The following is a 19,025-nucleotide window of genomic DNA, read 5'->3' as shown; positions in this document are numbered from 1 at the left end:
TCCAGATAATTTTCGAATCAAGCATCTGGACGAACAACTTTTATGTCCTGCAGCTGGCAGCGACAATGCGCGATCTTCCATCATATGCGAAAACGCGGAAGTATGATGGAGTTTGCGAACTTCAAAATCGTACCTCACATTTTCAGATATATCCTCATCCCGAGCGGCGGAGAAATTGAAAAGAGCATCTGCCAGTTTAATGCTGATGTCCGCTGGAAGAGCGACCTTAAAGGCTTGTACCAAGGGGGCGGCAAAGACGGGTATATACAGAAGGGCCAAAGGGGAAGGGTGGTAAGAAGCGACCGTGCTCGGACCAGCCGACGTCCGACCATGCCATCAGATCGATAATGTCATAGTGACAAGTACTAGTATGTACGCGCTTCTTATGTATGTACGACACGTTTATATTGATTTGGAGATTCAGCATACTGATATATTTAAAATCTTATGTCTTAAAATACTTTCTTCTTCATTTTCGCCAATTATTTATTCTACAATAAACTATATACTTGGACGTGCAATATATGTGTGAATACGTTATAACTATTTTTCATAATATTTAATTAATAATAAATTACGCGGATAATACATGAAATATTTTTCATATATTTTTTATCATAGAACGTTAATATAAAGTTAGCGCGATTTAGAGGAATATTTAAAGCGATTTAAAACAGCCCGCTTTTAGAATCGGCAAGTCGCGAGTTCTTACTGTAAAACGAAGAGGGCAGTAAATCTGGAAATGAACCGGGAATAAACTGTCCGGGGCTATGGCCATAATAATATACCTCCGCTGACGCCGCCGCCAGATTGTTACGGGTAACTGGAATTACCTCTCCGAAAAGCGGCCCGCCTCGCGCCATTCTTGGATTACGATGCAATTTCTCGAACCTCGCACTGATGACGGCCTTTAAAACTCAAGAGCCTTCTACGTCACAGCTCGCTTGGCGACATTATGTATATGTATAGTAATGCACGCCAATGAGTTCGAACATCACTCTCTCCCGAACGCTCTCTCTCTCTCGCTCGCTAAAATCACAAACAAAGTAATGCAAACAAAGGATTGCCGCGACACATCAAATTAAATTGTTTTCAAAGGAAAAAAAAAACTATAAATTTATAATATTTTATCCGCGTGTTAATACACACAAAAGATTCTAATCCCTTTTCAGCAAAGTGTTATTGAAAAAAGCACATGTTTGTACACGGCCATAAAGTGAAAAAAAGGTTCACGGCTGTTTGTTACGAGAGCAGTTGTAACGGAAGGGCACGTATCGGGTAACATGATTACAAATATATCATAAGCTCCTCCGATCAGCCTTGCGCGGAGGGCGCTCGAGAAAGGGCCCGTGCTGGGAAAAAGGAGGAGCGTGTCCTTCGGCACGCGATACACGTGCGTCGCCTGTCGATGCGGCTTTATCGCAGCAAATCACTGCCGCACCAGCGAAATAAAGACAAAGAGAGGAGAGCGGGATGGTCGAGAAACAGGGTGAGAGTGAGTGAAAAGGGCGCGTGGTATATCCCTCGGCTAAATCGAATTGACAGAGCACGTTTCTTCCATACCGCGCCAGGAAAAAAAAAAACCTCGAAAGGATACGCGGTGCAACGAACAAACATTGTCTAGCAAACTGTATGATTTGTGCTGGTGCCCGTGAACTTTTCACGATTGAAAGAAATGAAAACGCGGAGCACGTTTCAAATCGGTGAGTCTCGAAATAACTCACGAAATCGAATGGTGGAAATTAATCTGGGAAATTTAACAACCCAAATATCTGCGAGTTATTCAAAACATACGTCGATAATTTTGTTTATTTGATGAAATATTTTAAATTTATAGAATCTGAAAATAGAATAGAAAATTAAAAAATTACAAACGTGACGAGCTTTTATAGAATCACTGCTGCACAAGTAAAAGTAAAATCTATAAAAAATTAGTCACTCAATCTCGGATTTTTGTGTCAGTTTCTGAAGGCCGCGGAATAGAATCATTTTTCATCTTTTCAGAGAAAGGCCGATGTGCGAAAATTCGTTAAAATTCCATGAAACTCGCGCTCCTGGCGATAAAGGAGAGTCGGGGTGTATAAAAACGCAGGGAAAAGGCTGCGATATCGTGAATTGGCGCTACGGAAACCGCCCTCGCAGCCCGAGACAGCCAGATATCTCGGAATGTTTTACACCTCATTAGGCAACAATGTGTTGTTGCCAGGGTGAATTATATCGGGCATGAGACGCCCGTCAAGACAAATGGCTCGAACCGGAGGTAATTGTGGGCTTTTATTAGCTCTGGTTTCTCCCGTTGGCTGCGAATCGCGCAACGCGGGAGACGCCGAGCCAGCAGCGCAGCGACAGCAACCCTTCTAGCTCCTGCTCCTCCCGTTCCACGATCCCTACATCCACCACCCACTCCTTGTCCTATCTCCACCCACCGTACCGTTGCTTTCGACGATGCGTAATTACTCGCGTGACAGTAATGCGGGAATGCGAATCTCGCCTCTCTAATGCCTGCAGAATCATCTACCTTCTCTTTGTATTTACTTCCTATGTTGCGGCACAGTCATCGTTTTCCTGTGCTTCTTCGGAATCTCCTTCGACTTTTAATCAAAACAATTGTAACGAGATTTTAAAAATCTCAAGAGTTACAGTTCAGAAAAATTCAATTATTCTTCTTCGCCTATGCAAAGTTAATTGCTAATTACGCTACGGTAGACTGAGCATTAATGTATTGAACGAGAGTCTCGTATTATCTAGTTGATTAATCAAAGGACAAACATCAAGATGTTTCATAGAACATAAAAAAATATAAATTAAAATTTTTCCATAAATATGACAAAATCATTGCCATTGTTATGGTGTGATAAGCAAGGGAAATTGTATTGTTAAACAGAATTTGTGACAGGAAGTTGCGGAATAAGATTGTCATTTCTCATGCGTCTTCTCTCTTTCCCTTTCGACAGTGAGCGAAACTGCCCGCTTTCGAGGGGAAAATACAAGCTTTTGAAAGACCGTATTTTCACGACGAAAGAGCCGCTATCTACACGTTATTACGAGGTACGAGCCGCTCGCTACATATGCGGGCCAAGCTTGTCTCTCCCTCTTTCGCTCGTTGCCCAGCGACTCATGTATTTATGCATTTCCACCGACTGGCTGCTCCTTGACTCGCATTCACGCACACATATAGGCGGAACAGCGTCAAAAACACGCGTACATTGGTTACATTCGCTTTGCACAATAAAGAAAAATAACATAGATAATCCAATATCGTGGAAAAAAATTTTTCTCGAATTAGAAGTCGGTTGTTGCGGCCCCTGCTAGACACTCGTAGTTACCTTTCATTATACAAAAGCTATATTTACTCATTGCATTCAATTCGGATTCACTTACGGTATGATTTATTTGGCGAAGGCGTACCTGGGAGCTTGTGATGGGAATTTATTGGAGATGGAGGTTGCCCTAAAAGCCGGAGCACACGGGATGGAGGCAGCAAAGAACACGGAAGAAGGAGGAACAAAGAGAAAAACTGCACAGAGGACAGCGGAGCAAGGGAGAAGAAGATAAAGGGTACGCGCGCGCGTCCTTTCCTCATATTCTGTATCCTCTGTATGGCTTATAAAAGTTTGTAAGGATGTCTTCCGAAATGCAGATTTATTGCGACGTTTCTGTCCGCGTGTCGTTGCTTTGTGGGATTCTTTACGATTGAATAATATTGCACAAAGTGGTATGCGAAGTGTCCATTATGCATTTTTTTCTTGACAAATCTCCAATCAAATTTACATGAACAGAAGTTTGATTAAATGTTCTTAATCTTTATGTTAGGTTCTTTAAAGTCTTTAAAGTCTTTAACTGTACTAGTGTTATAAAAAGCAATAGTTATTGCAGACACGATATATTTTTAGAAACAAAAACTTGTGCAACTTATAAAAGATCGTTTACATCAATTGCGGAAAAGCTTCTAAGAATATCTATTAAATTCGTGGTGGAGTAGATATATACAGCGCTTTATCCGGCAGTATTGAATTTTTATTCGCCTTCTCTATAACTGCTGGCCATACAGAATTGTCCTGCAGTATTGTGCTTTAAAATACATGTGCGACTTAAATCAAAATAACAATAATTGTGTCTAGTAGACGCGGTTGACCAGCTTCGAAACCTTTGCTCGCTCGCCCTCTTCTTATAAATCATCCAATATTACAGATTCTCTCGTGATAAACAAGTGGCTGTTACATTTATTGAGTAAGCATTACTCTCGAACATTCTATTGACTCCCATATACGTACATCAGAGATAGAGAATTAAATTTTTATTTTCACATTATTGCTATAGAATTTATCATGGAATAACATCACAACTTCTTTTAGTTTCAGTCAAGAAATTATTTAAATAATTCATTGTCGATGTTGATAAATTATTGATAAACATATATGATATTTAGACTTACGTGTAACCGGATAAGTATTTATGTAAAAGTGCGGGAAAATCTCGGGAATAGTAAAGCAAAACGAGCACTAGTTGTGCTTGCCAATTTATGCATGGAGCGGGATTTCGGTCGATCGACGAGGGCACAGAACGCCACGGGGTGGAGCAACGGTTCGGCAGAGAGGGAAAGGAGGTAGGAGGTAGAGGACACAACCACCCCATGAACCCGAACATGAATTAAAGTTTTAATTTCTCTAAATCACTGTTCGCCCTCGAGCGCTTTCCACCAGACGGTCCGTTACTTATAGCCTTTGCCCTTTTTACCGCCTTCTTTTTTCCCATTCGCCTCGATCTTACCGACGACCCGACCCTCGCCAATAGGGAGAAATCGATATGCACTTATCCGATGACTCTTGAGACCCCGAATAACGAGTCGTCCCTCTTTTTTTTTTTTTTTTTCGTTCCTTTTTTTTACGTACTTCCGAGCGATAAGCAAGACTGCCGGAAATTGTTCGACCTCGAATATTTCCAGCTTGCTTCGATTATACAAATTTATTTATAATTTAAATTATATCTGCTCGCGCGAAGAGAATACACGTGAAGTCTACAGAAGTTTATTTTCATACGCCATTATCTAGTACTCGTATTTTCTCGTATGCGTATAGTATTTTGCCAAAGTTACCAGAGTTTATTACCAGAACTCAGCAATCTAAGTCCGCGTTCAATTTTCAAGTTATTTGTGTACCAATCGATTAAAACTATTTTCTTAATATACAATGTCTTATTTAAATTATTTTTGCATTGCACAAATGCGACAAACGCTATTGATCCGCACAAATTTCTCAGACAGTTAAATATGTATTTATAAAAAATGTCCGTAAAAAAATTCTCGCATTCTACAGCAATCAATCACGACGAATGATAAATAATGATAATCCGGAATGGAAACAAAGGCACAATGCGAACAAATTCAAAAATCGTTTAGTACGCAAAATCACGAAACACACGACGGCAATTCCGTCGTTCGCCCGTGTTTTCGGGCTGAAAGGGAGAAACGGGGGTTGTTCATTTAAAATCATGACGTCGGTCGGAGGGTGCTAGCACGGTGGAGGCGTTAGTATTAACGTTAGGTACCACCGGTCGGGCTACCTACAAGAACTTCGTGTAGCCCCCCTTCTTCCGCCGCCCCGCTACTAGGTTGCTTTCCCTACCGGGTGACATATTGTTTCCATTCTGCTCTCTCGGGCTAAAGCGCAATAAAAAACTGGCATAAATATCGCCTCTCTTCCTCTCTCATCTTTCTGTATAATCCCACCGTCTACGCGGTGCCCTGCGAGGCTGTGCCTTACAATAGTAAGAATGGAGAAACGCCCGATAACGAGTAGACCACACGAGAGCACCATTGCTGTATTGCTTGTGATATAACAGTCGCGAGGATTAATTTGTCTGAGTGGCTTTTCGGACCGCGAGAAGGAAACTGCAAGGATTGTGGTCTCGCTTGCATTTTCCGCGACTTTTAACTTTTCGTCGAATAATATTTTATGCATTTTAATACGATAATAATGTACGTATGATGTTTAAGATTTCGAGTAAGAATATTTTCTATAAATTGTATCACCTTGCCTTCGCGGGCAGAAAGATAAATTCTATTCTCAGCTAAATCTTTCAGAAATATTCAACATTTCGATAACAACGCCGACAATGTCAAGTACCAATATGTAGCAAAGATGTTTTAATATTAATATCGTGTGCATATACATTACTTACAGCGTAACAGGTTCTTCAGGGCTAGAAGGTGAGATGGAGAGCGACATGGTAGTAGCGGTCAGACATCGTGATGTTCCCGGAGACCTGACTCGATCGTCCACCTGCAACAATACAAACGCGGTCACTCGCAATTCAAAATTTCAATCGATCGATCCTGTCAGTTTCTCAGCACCGAGCAAAGTCGCATGTTACAGATTCTGAAAACTGGCTGCAGCCGTTTCGGAGACTTGCGGACTGTCCCACGTCACGATAGGTAGAAGAAAGCGCGGAGAAGGAGAGCCCGTCGAATTCTTCGCGCGATACTTGTTACCGTCGATGGGGAATTGAGCAACAGGTAGAGCAGACGTGTCCTCGAGGCATCATGCTCGGCAGAGCACACGCGTGATTCACTGCATAAGTGAGTTATCAAAGGCATCTTTTTTTTCTCTTATCTCCGTTCGAACTCAAATGAAAAAAATAAGATTATGTAGAGTTCTTTTTCACATGTTTATTGATAAATGGAATTCCTTAAATTTTTCAGGCCGAGTATAATGATATAAAAGCAATCTGCAAATTATGTAATTTGCTCTTTGCATGTTATGTGTACTCATAAATTTAAAACACAAATTTTATTTGTTTAATGAGAAAAATGAATATATATAATTGCAAAATATTAGCTGAAATATTGGAAATATTATAATTTTCCGTTTTACACGATGACTAAATGACTGTCGTGATTTCCCGGAGATTAATAACGAGCATGGACCGTTCTACGACAATCGCGGGGAGAAACAAACGTAGCCTCCGGCAAGTGAACCAGACTCGGCGGCACAACCGACATCAATCTGAACGAGCGAGCCGCACCCCTAACGATCCACTGAGTCATATAAATTTTATTGCCATTTCATAAATCCCGAGCACCACCGCGAATAACCGTCCGGGAGCTCTCCGAGAGATTATCAGGAACGTATAAAGTTGTGGAACATCACACGGTTACGGCTCGCTCGATTGTCGTTTCGGATGTCGCCGCGGCGTAATTTTCGAGCGCAATCGCGAAAACTTTCGCGAAAATATAGTGGTAATTATTGTCCAACTTAAAAAGCGATCATGCTATTCGAACGATTGGCATTTTATACCGATTCCCAAGCTTTATGTTCGCGTAATGTCACGTAGGAAGATGATCACGACTCTAACGAATTCATTCCCGACGATGATGTTTGCTCGCGTCCGAATTTTTATTGTTGCGATTACGATGTACAGTTAGCACGAGAACACGATGTAACGTATTGGTTTCTTGGGATCAATCTTAAAAAATATTTCAACCGATGATAGAAGGCGGCTGCCATCGAGATGTGTACAATCTTTAATTAAGAAGAAATGTAATATGGACGAGAAACTAGATGAGGTTACGACGGCACTCCCCGCCGCTCTTGAGCCGCAGGGGTCGGTCGTATTCACGACCACAGAGGATGGAACAAAGGAAGTTATCGCCGCAGAATTTTTATGCCGACGAGAAAAAGAAATGTAAATCAGATCCTCTCTCTCTCTCTTTCTTTTCGTTGTCGTGGACTGAGAAAGGATGAGAGGACTAAAGAATTTAAAAGTGTCGTCTCTCTTCTTGTAGGATATTAAAATTCGTGTATCAAAATTGATATGACATATATATGCATTTATTTTCACAATTTAGAAAAATATCTTTTCCAGCCTTTAGAAAAAGAGGGGAACTTTTTATTCATCCGCGTCTTTGAAGCTTAATTCGGTAAAAACTAGTGGCGTATAATTTATAAACTTGTTTGTTCTCTCTGCTGAACGCGATGCTTGATATAAAATGCTCTGTATAGCCTAATCATTACGCGTGACGAACAGGTAAAACTGATAATTAGTCATTCAGCCGCACGAGGAAAGGGCGATAAAGGGACGAGACGAGTTAGAATCGAAATGTAATTAAGAGAGTAAATAATCCGTACCAAACAAACTCCGTAAAATGGATCAAAGAACTCGCGAGCGACAGGGAACGCGATAATCGAGGCAAAGAAGATGGAAAAGCGCCGACGAAAGGTACCGGGGTGAGTTACGAGCAACCGTGCCTCGTCCTGTCGTCGTCCTGTCTAGCTGGAAGGAGTAGGGCAACGAGAGGGGGCCACGCCGGAGACCCTCGATAAATATTTCCGTCAAGTGACCGGGGTTGGAATTCAAAGAGAGTCGAAAGGTGGAATCGAGAGCGGCTCCAGTCTGTCTTGTGGAATGAGGGACGCCGAAAAGGAAGCCGAGGCGAGCCCGAGGCCAGTATATTTGCGTTACATAGTTGCGCGTTTAATCAGCCGTATACCCGGAAGGAGCTCGTTTGAGGAGGAAAAAGATAGCAAGCAGATGAAAAGCATATGTACCTCGTTTAACATCGAGAGAGAAAAAAAGACACCAGTTGTGCCTTTAAAGAGAAGAAATGGGAAATCCTGTTTATTGGTAACTCGCTTGTGTGCGATCTTTATGCAAAACTACAAATTTTAGATCACGGCGGACAAAAATGCGAAAGTAAGATTATTATTAAATTAAATTGTTAAATATACCTTTGCCTTTTCAACAGATAGAGCGATAAATCTAAATTTTTCTAATCAATATTTGTTTAATAAAATTTAAAAATCAAGAACGTTTTTCCCTTCTTTTTTTTAGGATTACTTAAATTATTCGTGATATAATATTTGTACGAAAAGAAGCAAAAGGGATCGAATGAGAAAAGGAGCAGACGCCTCTCGCAGAATGTCGATGGCGTGACAGATTGCCTCCAGTATTTTCCACCACATACATCATCGGCTACGGCCAGACCTTAGTTCTGTTTCGGTGCTCGCAACTGTCATCCTCCTTAATTGACACCGCCCGCGCTTATCTAACCGCCTCGGCAGCAGCGCCAAATTTCTCCTCTCTTCTCCTTCTACGTTACGCATACGCGCATTTCTTACTCGATAAGCAATCACATCGGAAGGGCTAAACTTTAAATTAATATACGACTGAGTGAGACAAGATACGGTAATATATTGATAATAGAACGAAGGGTCGGTGACAAACTGCCGACCGCACTTTCATCGTCAGGGATGCGATTAGGGAAAAATTCGTCCTGTTTTAATGGGGAGTGAAAATTAAATACTGCGGTGTCCACCCCTTAGGTCCGGCCACCTAATAATTCATACGAGGAATGTAAAAAGGGGCAGAGCGCCCTTTTTCCACGAGCTCGAGGAGAAAGCGCGAGGAGTGCGGCGGAAGTCGAGGGGGGGGGAGTAGAAAAATACGAGCTTCTGTTTATCTTGAGATTTGTAGCCGCCTTGTTCCCGATATTTATTGGCTGCTACGAGGGAGCAGCGGGAATGCCGCAACCTGACGGACCGTTAAATTTTATTATGTTTTTTTCACCGATGCCGAAATAACGCGTCTCCGTGTACGGTCGCCTGCATCGCAATAAGAATAAATTCTGATCGACAGTGGATCGACATTTCTCTCAAGGGCCATAGACTCGCGAGCTCTTGCCTTATCCTCACGCTCTCGAATCGACCCCCTCGCTTTCCCGCGTGAAACTTGGAAAGAAAATTCAATTTATGCTGGGCATCGAACAAGACGATGAAATGATTATTAAAAAATAGTGATTTTTTATGCCATCAAGAAAATAGAAAATTTCCGTAATTAATTTCCTGCGAGAATTAAATCTATATCATTCATAAAGCGTGTACACGCCTCGGTAAATTTGTTAGAGAGGCTCGTGAGCACACATATCCTCCCGCAAGTCTGCATCCAGCAATGGCCTAACCGTGCGAGGTCATATCCGGGATTAAGGAGACGGCGGTTGCAGGCTCTTCAGGATGATGGTTGCGAGCATAGTGGAGGCGCTTCGCTAAACCAGGCGCCTCATTATCTTAACAAATCTAATCTCGTGGTGGGTGTTTATAAATGTCTTGTTTTCCCCTAAAACGGCTCTACGGACCGACAAGGAGAGAAAATCTCTACAGATTATGTCTACCATCTCTTTATTGCTCATAGAGATTCGTGAGAAGCAGCATTTGCATAAATATCGCTGCTGCTACGTTATTTTATTCTGAACAACGATTATTTGTTGTTTTTCAAATCATATAATTCTTAATGCAAGATTTACCAGAGCAATAAAGTATGTGAGATTAAATATATAACATGGCGTTGCACACACCAACTAGATTCCTAGCTTAATCGGAGTCTTTAGACACAACAAGAACGTCGGCAGACGCTGGCAGTCAAGGAAGGGTAAACCTTTGTTATTATAAGATGGAGAGTACAGCTTGTCGCAGAGCTAGAGACCCTAATCTCTAAAGAGCAATAATACGAATCCTTTCTTCATCTCTTTCTCTCGCAATTATCATTAAAATTGTCAAGGTGTGCAGTAAAAGTTAATTCAAGCCTTCGTGATAAGCAGAATTTTCTCATTTTTTTCCAAAGATTCCTAAAAAACTATTCTCTTTCACGCAATTGTGACAAACTTATTTTGTATTATAAAAATTAAAAACTTTCCAAGCACCATACATTTTTGCTAAATATCTACAATTATTTCTACTATAATTTTATCTTTACAATAACATCATGTTTATAACTTTTATTGTAAAATCGAAGAAATTGCATCAATGCAACCATAGTCGCTAGGTAGGATTATGTATAGCAATCCTTTTATGATACTTTGATTTAAATTCCGCTTTAGAGCAATGACGTCTCCAGACATTGTGAAGCAGGAAACTTGCGTCACAGTAAAACTCTTTCTCTTAAATTTTCATTCGAATCTCGTACAAAGAGGTTACGCCGGGGGTTTGCTTCATCCTTGCAGGCGAAACCCAGGCTCTCTTCCATTCTGCCTCGTCTTGGGCATAATTTGCACACAAAGTACCAAGGAGTAAAGTACTATGCGGGGTGCCAGTACCGCGTTATACGTATCCGCGTTGTACGTGTGCGCGTTATGTATGTACCGAACCCAAAGACATTATGCTAACGTCTTCCCACGTGACGGTCCTCTACCTGATGCGCCTGTCTCAGGTTTTCTTTAATAATCAATGCGAATACAAAACAGCTTTGAATTAATTAATAATATTATGAATAAACTTTCGGTATCTCGCATTCCGACGAAATAAATAATTTTTGCAACAACACTTTTCTCTCTCTCTCTCTCTCTCTTTGATCATATTGTAATATCGCAGCGTAAACTGCATAAACATTTTGCAAACTGATTGCAAATATTTAATTGTAAATGTGAAACGTTCTTTATCAATTAATAAATGCAGATAACAATCCCCTCTGCTGTTTATAATTCCATCAATCTTTCGTAATAAGAGATCTTTTTTGCGTTAGTAATTGAAATGCAAGGACATTAATGGTGAGCGCAACACGGACCGCATATATGTATGAATAACGACCGCCGGCTGGCTCTAACGAAGGAATAAGGAGGCATTCTTCCGCTAGGTAATAAAAAGCCTGTCACGTAGCGACGGCTTCATCGAGGACGACCACGGAGAGAAGGTGGGTAACTAGAAAGAAGGGAAAGAATACTGATTCATTATTCAATCTGGGTCGAGTGATTAGCATGCGCCACTGCCCGACGTCTTAGTCCTTGGATCCTTCTAAATAATGTAAGACGCGCCGTAGCGCAAGAACCTGCTGGCCCAAACCATCCTCGTGATGCTTCCTTAACTTTTCTAACATCTCGCCTTGAATATATTTCCAAATTATGTATAATTACGAACAATTCTCGCCTGCAAATATTTTAAGCAGCTTTTGCATTCTACCAAAATCCTATTGTAATCGCGTATTGATTTTTCTCTCTTATCGCAGCGCGCGCGCTTTTAATATATATTTCAATTTGAATATATAAATATTCCTATATAAATTCAAGCGCCTCTCTTTCAATATTATTTGTAATTTTAATATTATATTAATAATATTCTTCACTGATTGAATACTCTCGATTATATAAAATTTATATCGCGTCTTTCGGAAACGCACGCACATTTCGAATTTCCGATTGGATAAAAAAGATTAATAACATTTTAATTCGTCCATGAAAAATATCACTGTCTCAAGTCTCAAGTGGCAAGGAAGATAAGGCCGAAGGATAAAACATTTTTAATGTAATTAAGTAGGAATCTCTGCGGTGTTCCACCCTGTTCCGCCCCGCTCTCCGACGTCACCGTTACCAACTCCCTCCTCCCTTTCCTCCCCCCCCCGCCACGCCGTATCTCGGTTGACGGTGGTCTCGGCTTGAGATCTGGATGTAAGAAGGGTTGTATTCAGCTTGCCTCCGGGGCATGTTAATGCACTCCGAGATCTTAGCACTTACACTCCAACACGCTCGTCCTCGTCGTTGTCGTTCTCCTGCCTGCTTTTCCATCCCCAGCCATTTTCTCTTTCTCTTAAACTACCCCCGACCCAAGTCTCCGGCGCCTCCAGAGGGCTTTCACGGACGACGCCTTAAATCCGGATCTCCGTGCGCCTTTGCCCCCTCCCCTCGCCTCCTTTTTCCACCCAGACCGTCTCTCGTCAACCACGAAGCCTTGCGTACACAGAGCTGCTGCAAAATTTTCCTCGCAGAAAACATTTTCTTCCTCTTCGGAAGGCTTGGAACCCAAATTTTAATTGTTCAATATTTCCGTAATTGTACAGCTTTTTCTTTCATTTCGTACAAATTAAATAATACTCGAAAACTAAATGCCACTGGAAAGTTCAAGTGTTACAAATGTTTGTTCGCTGTCTCGCCAGTTTAATAAATAATGACAACAAATCTCTTAAAAAGCAGGCAAAAAATCTTGAGGTAAGCCGTCCTTTTGTCTTCTAGAAGCAGTGTGTATATACTTCCGCCAGCAAAAAAAAGCTCTTGTGAAAGAAGGGTACTCAACGGTTACAAGACTAAGAGTAAGGGAATTCGCGGAGAGAAATCTTAATTAACGAGAGCATTGTTCCAGTCGCGAAAAGTCTCCGGAGTTCCAGCCACGAGAATCGAGTGTGGCTTTTGGCGTGGTAGCCCGGGGGATGATCGTTTCAGGCTAGGGAAAAGGGGGCAATGAGAGGAGAGGAAAAACGCCGCTTTTCCCGAGGACGATAGGCGCCACGACCACTGGCGGTGGAGCGCGCAAGGGCACACAAAGCCCTTGACGGATGGGTAGCCACTGGGCTGCGGCATAACCCCCACGATTACGAGTGACCACCTGTTGAAGGTCCTGTACACACCTGTGTACGCACACACGACTCGTCCTTTTCGCAAACACAGATGGCATTTCTATCCGTGGTGATTAAAGAAACGGTTCGGAATAATAAGCCTCAATTTCTGGATGTAAACTGCTGGAAACAAAGCTGCCGGAAGCAGCAATAATCCAGCAAATTTACATCAAGTAATATACGCAATAATTTCAATAACAATTTTGTTTGAGCCATATTTAAAGCGTAAAAAAAATAATCTAGATAAATTATATGTACAAATGGATAATAACGATGATTTAGTTAATAATTATTGTATCTCCATTCATTATATTCCTCTGAAACCGTAGTACAGATATATTGACGATTGGTATTAATTTTGTCGAAATAATCGCTACGTCGATGCGACGCTCGGACGTAGTTTCAAACGCGGAAAAGTGTTTCGGTGTTTTTTGCACGATCGAGCGCTCGTCAATCCGGAGATCGAGAGCGCGCGCGTGTGGTTTTTTTTATTCTTGGTCTCCCTCTCCAGATTCACCGTCGCTTCAGTCACAGCCGTAGAACGCGACGGGGACGCTTTATTTCCACCCCCGTTGCGATCGTTCCATTTGTTTCACAGCCGGCATTGCATGCCTCGCGGCGACGGGTTTTCTCTCCCACTTTCTCTATTTATCTGCTTCCCACCGCCTCTCTTTTTCTCCCTTACTTTCTGTCACCCTTGCTCTTCATGGCAGATCCGAGCGGTGGACGAATCGACTCGACGTTATCTCGACGTATCCACGGGTACACGTTTAATGCACGACGCCGACGTATTTATTCACCGGCGTACTTTCCCATTTTGACGAATGATGCGCTACACATCGCGCGCTACTAGTCTGAATGCCGTGTTGTTCGTATGATTTTTCGCCAGCAATTCAAGAGATGGATTTCGCTCTTTTTTGGGTGGAAAATTTAGAACAAGTGGAGATTAATCGAAAGTTTTGGAGTAAAAATTATAAAGAAATAACGTCTGGTCATATTTTTAACAATAATAACAGCAATTTATTAAATTAGATAAACCTTCCTTAAAAGATCTTTCAATATTAATTAATATATTGCTTCACAAAAAATAACAAACACTTTTCAGATGCTCAAAATCGTGAAATTTTCAAACCATTGATACTCGGTGAAAAATCTTCACAGACAAAAAATTAAGAAAGCATTCTATAGTTTGAAGTTTATATTTTTACATGCTTTAGATTGCTTTTTGAAAATTTTTTATCTTTACATTTCTAAGTACTATGTTCTTTGTTTGAGCTTAAAAGTGTAAAGATAAAAAAATTTTTTAAAAACGATTGTAATCACGTAAAACTACAAGTTCTAAGCTTCAAAATGCTTTTTTAATTTTTTATCTACGATGATTTTTCGCCGAGTTACAGCAGTTTGAAAATTGGTCAATTTTAAGCGTCTGAACGTCTTAGCGCGGCAGTGTAGTGCGGCCGGCTGGCTGAGTGCGCGCCATTAATACGGCATCGTGCGTATTAATGGCGCGCACTTAGCCAGCCGGCCGCACTACACTGCCGCGCTAAGACGTTCAGACGCTTAAAATTGACCAATTTTCAAACTGTTGTAACTCGGCGAAAAATCATCGTAGACCAAACATTAAAAAAGCATTTTAAAGCTTGAAATCTGTACTTTTACGTGCTTTAAACCGTTTTCAGAAAATTCTTTAAACTTTACACTTCTAAGCTCGAAAAAGAATACTTACAAATGTAAAGAAAAAAAATATAAAATTATCAGAAAACGTTCTAAAATACGTAAAAATATAAAGTCTTCAAGCTTTAGAATGCTTTTTTAATATTTTGTCTGTAATGATTTTTCACCAAGTATCAATGGTTTGAAAATTGCAAAATTTTAAGAGAAAGTCTGAAAGGTATTTCCTATTTTTTGTAGAATAGTGTAAAGATGTGATTCTTTTAGATATTGCTGTGCGTACATAATTTATGTCAAGTATGATAACTAATTAAGCTTGTTATTATTTTTTCAAACATAACATTTCTTCCAATAAATTAAATATTATATGTTTAAATTTTCACGAAAACGCAAATCTAAGAAAAGTGGTAAATGCGGGGTTCTCTTGGCAGATGCTCATTAGTAATCCAACAATGTGCCGTCCATTATGCATTCCAATTCCACGTTAACCCTCTCTCGGAGTTACTTCAAGCTCTCTAACCACATCTTCTTATAGATATCTCAATAATCCGTCGTCATCGCGTTGAAGCATCTTGTTAACACAATAATTTCAGAAGTGTATATCTCACATCATTTTATGACTGCTTAATAGAAAATGCAAAAAATATTTCTCGTATTACTTTTTCACACCTCGCATATACAACATGAAAAATTTCATTATATAATAATTCAATAGAAGTGTGAACACAAAGTTTGATGCTGGCGACAACGAGTGAAAGTTTATTGCCAAGAAGAAATAGCCGCAGCGAAAGGCAATCTATGGCGGAAGTTGTACAAGTTAAACGAGCGTCGGGCTAGCCGAGCTTTTTCAATTTCTTCCTTTTGGCGGTGAGAGCGGCTGCCGCTTAAAGTGGTGGCTCGCTAATGATAGTCCAACCCTTCGAGGATTTTGCGAGCCGAACCCTCTCAAATCCGGCCTGCATCTGATGGCACTTCAATCCGTTAATTGGTATACAACTTTTTCGCTGTCTCCCTTCACGTTTGCCTATTTCCCTCCTCTTCTTTTCGATGCGGAAAAAATTTATTAAATTAATCGCCCTGGCCAACGATGTCGCTCCGTAACTTTACGAGAGATCTGCACAAAGATCTGCATGCCACTTATGCGTTTGCCGTGATATTTAATGTTTTGCCAAAGTCCGTGACCACTGCTTTCGACGTTCACGCTTGATCGAAACTTTGAAACTCGTTTGAATGCGTGGCGATTAATTTTTATGCCTTTTTTAATACTAAGAGAGGTAATTAGCAACTTGTTATCAAATCATAAATCTTCAAATTGTGTAATTTTGAAAATGAAGTAATCAAGATAATTTCTGAGTTATCTGTACAGCTTTGATAAACTGATATCACTTCAAAAAATATATATAAATTTCGAACAATTGATAAAATTATAAATTATTTTTTATTACTGTATTCAATATATTTGTATGATTAACGTTCTCAATTTAACTTGAAACATTATTAATTATTAATCAAAACAATATTAACATTTGTGCCAATATTTTCTAGAAAAGATATATAAAAATCTGTACGTAATTTAAAAATGTAGTCGATCAAAATATGCGGCAGCTGAAGCATGATTTAGCATGATTACTTAGCAATTCTAACTGCAGCGATCAATGTGAAGAAGGACAAGGCTTACACGGATCCAAATGGCAGGAGAGAAAAAAAGCGGAAGAGAGATCACCGCCGGTATTCAAATCGATTACACGAGAGGCAATGTAAAAATTATGCAAATGTCGTTTACAAGTGAATGGGACCCCCGCGACGAGCGAGGTTACAATTAGGCAGAAGCCAATTCAATATCGAGGGCCATTCGAGGGAATATTCAACGGGATGGTATTAAATGCCGGCTGCCTCGTTTCTACAAGGATGGATCTGCGTTATCAGCAGGCACCTGCATTGCGTGTGACAATCGCAAAAGCGACGAAAAATCAACGAGGATCCAGAAGAAGCACGAGATTCGTGCGACTTGCGCTTCTAACATAATATTCATCCGTATGCTAATACTATGCATATTATTATATTTCTAAAATTTAATTTTCACTATGTCGAGTAATTGGAGAAATGAAGTATAATATATGTCTTGCGGAGAATTTTTAGAAGAAATTAAAGAAAAGGCATCTGTGTGGCTTAAAACTCGTAAGCATGCATCGCGTAGTGCATCACGCACATAGAATATTGATATGAGTCGTGTGCCGCGGACGAACTGAAAGTCGAACGAAACTATTTCTTCGTTAAGCCCACTTTAGTAGGTTACGACTACGAGTACATCCCTTGAAGAGACCCTCCATGCTTAAAGCATCGATGGAATTACTGACGGGTGATGAGTTTAGCGGAAGGGATAGACGAGATGAGAGCTCTCTCTCCTTCCTTCATCCCTCTTCATCCCCTTCGTGATCCGTGCCGAGGCATTTTAGGCTTCGGTAGGAAACGACGTAGGCTTCGCACGGTCTCGATGTTTGTTCGATCGTTTTAATTACAACGATATCCCGCATGCGAGATTGTAGCGCAATTTGCAGAGTGCAAAAACGCGGCTAAAGTAACTGGCGCAAGTTGTGTACAAATTTTGCAGAACGCGACATTAGGGCATAATCGAATTGATCGAATCACGTTGTCATAACGACGTCAAAGGACGCGGGTGCGTTTAAGAAGCCGAAGGATCCCGCGGATTATGGATTTCTCGCACCCGTCTTCATCTACATATGTTCTCGTCAGCTGCGCTTTGTTTCCCGAATAAGAGCTCATCACAGATGCAAAACCACCCATTCATATTCAAAATTTTATATCTCGGCTGCGTTCTCGCGAAGGGGCTAATTTATTCGGGTTCGATTCTGCCTACGACAAATCCAAACGACGCCATTGCCTTTACTTCGTCTCCTTCCAATATGAGGCTATTAATAATTTTGCCATTCTAACATTTCAATTTTTTCACAAACTTGAAGGTACCGAAGAAACATTGCGGAAAAATATTGCAACAATAATTAAAATGTGTTATAGTATTCAGATCTTAAAAAATGAAATTAATGTTCGTTGAATATTTTTTCGTTCATTTCTTTCGTGCAGGAATAAATTCTGGCGAGCAGATTGCAGGCGTGTTGCGCCCAGTCCCTCTTCAGCTCGCTCTGCCTTCCGTCGAAGAGATAATCATATTAGCTGGGCTATAACTTGCCTATGCATAAGCATAATACCGTGGCGTGGCGCCGCAGTCCCAGGGATCCTAGGCCAAGATACCGCGTATATTTTACGCGCTCTGCTCGGCCGCGCGCGCGCGCGCGCGTGCACCCTCAGGACCAGCCAGACCCTGCTTCAGGCTGCCGTTGCGTTGGTTGCCGCCGCCGAGAGAAGGCGCGAGAGACGGGGTTTAGGTGTGCAACATACAACGTTAATCAGCCTAATTGAATTAAGCACGCGCGACTGTTGTAATTATGACTATTTATAATGATCCCGCCCGCGCGCCGCGATTCGTCCCTCCGCGAGGGCGCGCGCCCGGAGGAATATTAGTTTACGCCGCGAAACGCATCGCGTTTAATGCTCGACATCGTCGCCGAGCTTGTTAGCGGGGAGGCGACCGAGCACGACGATACATGGAGTTTCGAGCAATCGTCTAAAGTGGAAAGATAAGCCATTGCTAGCGTGGGTTGCCGAAACAACGGTGGCGTCGTTGAAGGTTAACGATAGTTTCTTGTTGCTAGAAATAGAATAGACAAACCGATGGAGAAACTAAATCGCAAACAAATTACGCTGAGCGTTCTATAATAAATTAAACTCGTGTTAATTCGATGCTTTAGCATGAGAAACGGAGAGAAAGGAATAACATTCGTTTTCTTTCTGCGAAAAAATAATTTCGATCCTGAAACGTGAAATTACATTGCAAAAATAAATCACGTCGCGAGCACGAGAAGGAATCGCGAGTTTTTAGAGACGTTTAATTTTTAGCGGTACAA

General features: G+C 41.1%; 1 protein-coding gene across 9 annotated transcripts in view; it reads right to left on the bottom strand.

Annotated features, from left to right (window-relative positions):
• Window positions 1-19,025, bottom strand: part of LOC105670535 (serine-rich adhesin for platelets) — a 258,685-nt gene that overhangs the window by 34,329 nt on the left and 205,331 nt on the right. For all 9 annotated transcript variants that reach the window (XM_012364087.2, XM_067360244.1, XM_067360245.1 and 6 more), the window contains one exon: window positions 6,181-6,281. In XM_012364087.2, the coding sequence (XP_012219510.2) occupies window positions 6,181-6,281 (101 nt within the window). The remainder of the gene's footprint in view (window positions 1-6,180; window positions 6,282-19,025) is intronic.

Source organism: Linepithema humile, chromosome 8 (genome assembly GCF_040581485.1).
Source record: "Linepithema humile isolate Giens D197 chromosome 8, Lhum_UNIL_v1.0, whole genome shotgun sequence".
Classification (NCBI taxonomy): domain Eukaryota; kingdom Metazoa; phylum Arthropoda; class Insecta; order Hymenoptera; family Formicidae; genus Linepithema; species Linepithema humile.
This window is presented reverse-complemented; position numbering and strand designations above follow the sequence as displayed.